The sequence below is a fragment of the Puntigrus tetrazona genome, chromosome 25, assembly GCF_018831695.1.
Source record: "Puntigrus tetrazona isolate hp1 chromosome 25, ASM1883169v1, whole genome shotgun sequence".
In the NCBI taxonomy this organism is placed as follows: Eukaryota; Metazoa; Chordata; class Actinopteri; order Cypriniformes; family Cyprinidae; genus Puntigrus; species Puntigrus tetrazona.
Window position 1 is genome coordinate 14,950,493 of NC_056723.1, and position 4,528 is coordinate 14,955,020.

The 4,528-nt window shown below is 42.9% G+C and overlaps 2 protein-coding genes across 2 annotated transcripts in view; both read right to left on the minus strand.

Annotated features, from left to right (window-relative positions):
* The window catches only part of LOC122331299 (receptor-type tyrosine-protein phosphatase S-like), a 3,107-nt gene extending 703 nt beyond the window's left edge, over positions 1-2,404 (minus strand). The window contains exons 1-2 of the mRNA XM_043228864.1: positions 2,098-2,404; positions 107-303 (exon numbers count right to left, since the gene is read on the minus strand). Of these exons, the coding sequence (XP_043084799.1) occupies positions 107-303; positions 2,098-2,340 (440 nt within the window). The 5' untranslated portion in view covers positions 2,341-2,404. The remainder of the gene's footprint in view (positions 1-106; positions 304-2,097) is intronic.
* Positions 2,405-2,962: 558 nt separating this feature from the next.
* ptprjb.2 (protein tyrosine phosphatase receptor type Jb, tandem duplicate 2) overlaps positions 2,963-4,528 on the minus strand; it is a 69,539-nt gene continuing 67,973 nt past the window's right edge. The window contains 2 exon segments of the mRNA XM_043228866.1: positions 2,963-3,153; positions 3,242-3,344. Coding sequence (XP_043084801.1) covers positions 2,963-3,153; positions 3,242-3,344 — 294 coding nt within the window.

The window sequence follows — 4,528 nt, forward strand, 5'->3', positions numbered from 1 at the left end:
CACACACACACACACACACACACTCACACTCTCACACACACACACACACACTCACACTCACCACTCACACTCACACGCTCACACACTCACACACACTCTCACACACACACACACACACACACACCGGTATCCGTCGATGAAGCTGGCGTTGATGTAGTCGGATCCCTCGACTCCTCTGATTGGCTGCAGGCAGACGCGGGTGGACTCGTAGGGCATGATGTTCACCAGTCTGTTTTTGAACTTGTTGCAGGGCAGATTGGCACTGATGAACCGAGAGGTGTGAGCTTTTGTGTTCGCTAACCGCTGCGAGAAAAAAACGTCAACAGCGTTAAAAAACAGGAAGTAGTCAAGTCTGAATATCTGGACAGACCCGGCATGTTCTCTGAAGAACATTCTTCTGCTCATTTATTTCTTCTAATGCAGCAAAAGCAGTAAAATTCTGAAATATCTGTAATATTTAAAATAACTGTTTTAAAGTGCCATTTATTTCTGTGATCATTTCTCCAGTCTTCAGTGTCCTTCACAAATCCTTTTAATATTCTGATTGGCTGATTGTTGTTATTATTATTATTATTATTATAAGAATGGAAACATCCAACAATCAATGTTTATCTGGTGGGGTTTATGAATTATAGAAATGAATGCTTTTTATAATTTATTTAGCAGAGACACATTAAATTAATTAAAATTGATGATAAAACATTTCTATTTCAGATCAATGCTGTTCTTTCACACGTTCTAAAAAAAATACTCAGCTGTTTTTAACAACAACAATAATAATAAATAAATAAATAAATAAAATAAAGGCTTGAATTGCTTGCAAATAAAAAAATATAGCTTTGAAATCACAGGAATAATTTTGCTTTTCTCTCTCTCTCTCTCTCTCTATATATATATATATAGACAGTTATTTTAAAATGCAAAAACATTTAAAAAATGTACAGTTTTTTGTGTACTTTGGATCATATAGATAGATAGATAGATAGATAGATAGATAGTTTCACTGGGGCAGATGTTTAATGTGTTTAACCGTCTTGAACTTGCTCATGAAAACACGAGGGTGAGGTGAATGTGGTTTATGGTGAAGCGAGCTAGCGCAGTAATGGTTAGCGCTAGCGTGAGAACGGCCCCGGGGTCTCCGGGCTCCTGCAGGAGAAACCACAGGCCCCTCACTGTCTCTGCGGTGGGCCAGAGCTCCTCGATCACCTTCCTGCTCTCTCTAGACTGAGGTCTGTTTGACAAACTGCAGGCGGCGGAATAGAGGAATAACAGAAGTCCCCGTCATCAGACCATGAGACGCTAGTCAGACAAACCCAACTAGATAACACACACTACACCATCTCTACAACCTCTGTGTGCTGGGAGTGACGGGAAGAGCGGGAGTTCTTCTGTGAACTGACCGGATTGTGGGGGAAACCAGAGCCTCATTCAAGTGCTAGCCAAACCAAACCCTGCTTAGCTTCCAAGATCAGACGTCTCAACAAACACGGGGCCGAGGTTTGGTCAAGAGGCCCTTTAACAGGGTCCGGGCCCTCGGGACTCTTCACTCAGACTCCGACTCATTAGAGAAGAATTAGGAGCGTTATTCCGACATTAGAAAATTGAATCTGTAATTATTGTTGAAATTTTAGGACGTGCTGCTTTGCTGGTCATAAATACAGGAAACCTGTGCTAAATCCTCGGCACGCTAAATAAAAGTCACTACTAAAAACTAAACGTCAGTATCGTTCTGCACAGAGTGGCGCTGCGTCAAGAACTGTTCAGTAAATGAAGTTATTTTTGTTTTCTTGGCACAGAAAAAGTATTCCCGCACGTCACTAAACTGAATTGAGCGGCCGCTGTCACACGGACTGTTTCACGATGTTTCTACGATGTTCCTGGATCTGAGATCAGGCTGTCTGAGGAGGTTACTTCATTTAATTCATTTAAACCAACACATATTAGAATTGCTGTTGTTTTTGTTCTTAATCAGCTAGCTAAAAGCAAAAATTAGATCTTTCTATCTAAACCTTATTTAAATAAACAGTTTTTCTTGATTTATTTCTATCAACTTCTTGCGTTTGGACTTAGGCTGGCAATCGCTAGCGTGCGTCTCACCTTAAACTCCAGCTCCATCCCGGTGACGTTCTCTCCGGTCTCGATCTGCGTCAGCTTCTGGATGTAGGCGTACAGGTTCCGGGCGGGAACCTCGGTGGTGCCGCAGGTGACGGCCTCCTGGAGCGCGTCGTGGATGAAGACGTACTGGTCCTCCGTCTGGACCATGTAGTTCCTCTGAGCGCGCATGAGCGTCACGTGACCGTAGATGTCCACCGTCTTCTCGTGTTTGATTCGCTCCAGCATGGCGTCGATGACGATGAAGCAGCCGGTCCGACCCACGCCGGCACTGTCACACAAACACAGCACGCTTTTTCACATCTCTTCACAATCACGTTCAATAAACAGACAACATGCCCTTTTACAGGTGCGTCTTGCTTTTCAAAGAAAAAAATAATCATTACAAAACAACCGTCAACAAAATGCTATTTAACTCAATTAGTTACTTTTCAGACCCCCTTCTTGAATCAGGCGGATTTTTGACTTGGCTAACAATTTAAACACCGTTAAATCATTTATTCACTGATCGTTTGAGGCCATTTTGTCGATGTTTCTAATGATTGTAGTGTGTTTCTCCGGCGATGCTGCTTGGGGTTTGATCACGTCACGCCTTTCTTCAATTGATTCAGCCTTTTAATTTAATTGCAGTTGCTTAACATCCCATATATTTTGATTGTTTACATGCAAATCGCGGCTGAGTGAGTGACACGTCGTATTTCAGTGGTTTTCTGCAGTCAAACAGTATTTAATGGCAGAGACTGTGGAGTGGATGAAGCCGTTCCTCATCGACGTACACCTGCGCCCGCTATCAGAGGAAAACAACCCCTCCATTTAGCCTCTCACCCTCTCTAACCTCCATCTACAGACTCTAAAAGCCTCCATCTACGTTCCTCTTTCCATCACTTTGAAGAGGCCAAACTTTGCTAACTTCCTGAAGTGCAGCCGTTGACATCATCCCCAGGCACTTCTCCATGAAACACCTGAGATCAGAGCCCTTCATTAAGACCAGAGCTCCACAAACGCTCCCATTAGTGCTTTTCCTGAGCTCGGAGAGAAATCCTAATCAACGACGCACTCGAGCCCATAAACACCATCTCTCCCGCACTAACACGCGCTTCAGGTTTTCAGCGTTTATTTTGTGAAGCACCTGACATGAAGGCCGTTCGTAAAGTCATCAAAATTATTCCACCACTTTCCTCTATCTCTTTGAGGCTGAACGTCTGGGCTTGAAAGCTGCTTCCGCTGCGGGTCTGAAGCAACATCACACGGACCATACGCAGAGAAGACGGTCCCAGAATGCACCGCGGCAAGCACGAATGCATCCGCTCACAGCCCATGCAGCGGGGACACCTGTTTTTGACTAGTTTCAGCCCGGCGCAGTTATCATGTCTCATTTACGCTCTGAACGAGGAGTTCAGGAGCAGTTTTGGTGCGTTGCTATTTTGAGGCAAATAGACTGCAAACAATGTTTGCGTTTCATCTTCGTCCTTTCCTTGTTTTTTGCTATATATGTGAATAAAGTGAAGAAATGTCCCGACACTGGGATGCTCTCTCAAGTCTTTCTCTGCACATGGAAGCTCTTCTTCTCTAAGTTTCAGTGGAAACCTTGAGGAGGACAGTGGAAGCAGACAAAATCAAAAGAGCAATGATGGGAGTGATATAACGAGTCTCAGTTTACACAGCGCATAGACTTTTTGTAATTATTATTATTATTATTTTATAAAAATAAAAATACAAAAAGAAGAGAAAAAAAGAAAACATAATAGACAACGAAAAGAGCAAACTACTGTCAGATGCCTTATGAATAAAAAATAAAAATAAATAAAATATAAAGCAAATGAAATGAATAAATCTTGTTTGTTATATTAACATTTAATTGATTAGAAATCGGGAGCAACAAAATATTTTTTTAATTAATCTGAAAATGTTTTCTCTGCCAGTGGCTTTGTCTCAAGCTATAGTTTCCTAAATGTCATATTTGTGTGGATTCTGTCCTCGTAATTGTGAGAGCATTTTTCATTCCTCATATTTTTATTGTGGAAGGTGGAATTATAGTGCATTAATGACCATTATTTTTATTTGTTCGGTGTTTCTAGGTGGCTAATGGAAATAAAAACGGCCTGCGGTCTTCTCCCGTGAGCAAGGCTTCGTGGGCTTTATGCAAAAGCCATGTCTTCGTTGGGAGCGGAGGTGAAATATGAGGAGGACGTGTTTCTGACAGGCTCCGCTCAGGACCCTCCGTCTGTCCGTGCGCTGACCTCCCTGACATTCAATCATGCGCTTGGATGGACCTTCTCTTTTGTTGCGATAACGGCTGACTGCGTACGCTTCAGCGGCGACCCGCGGGTTACAGGTGACAGCGGTAAACTCCCCACACACACACACACACACACACACACACACACACACTCACACACACACACACACACACACA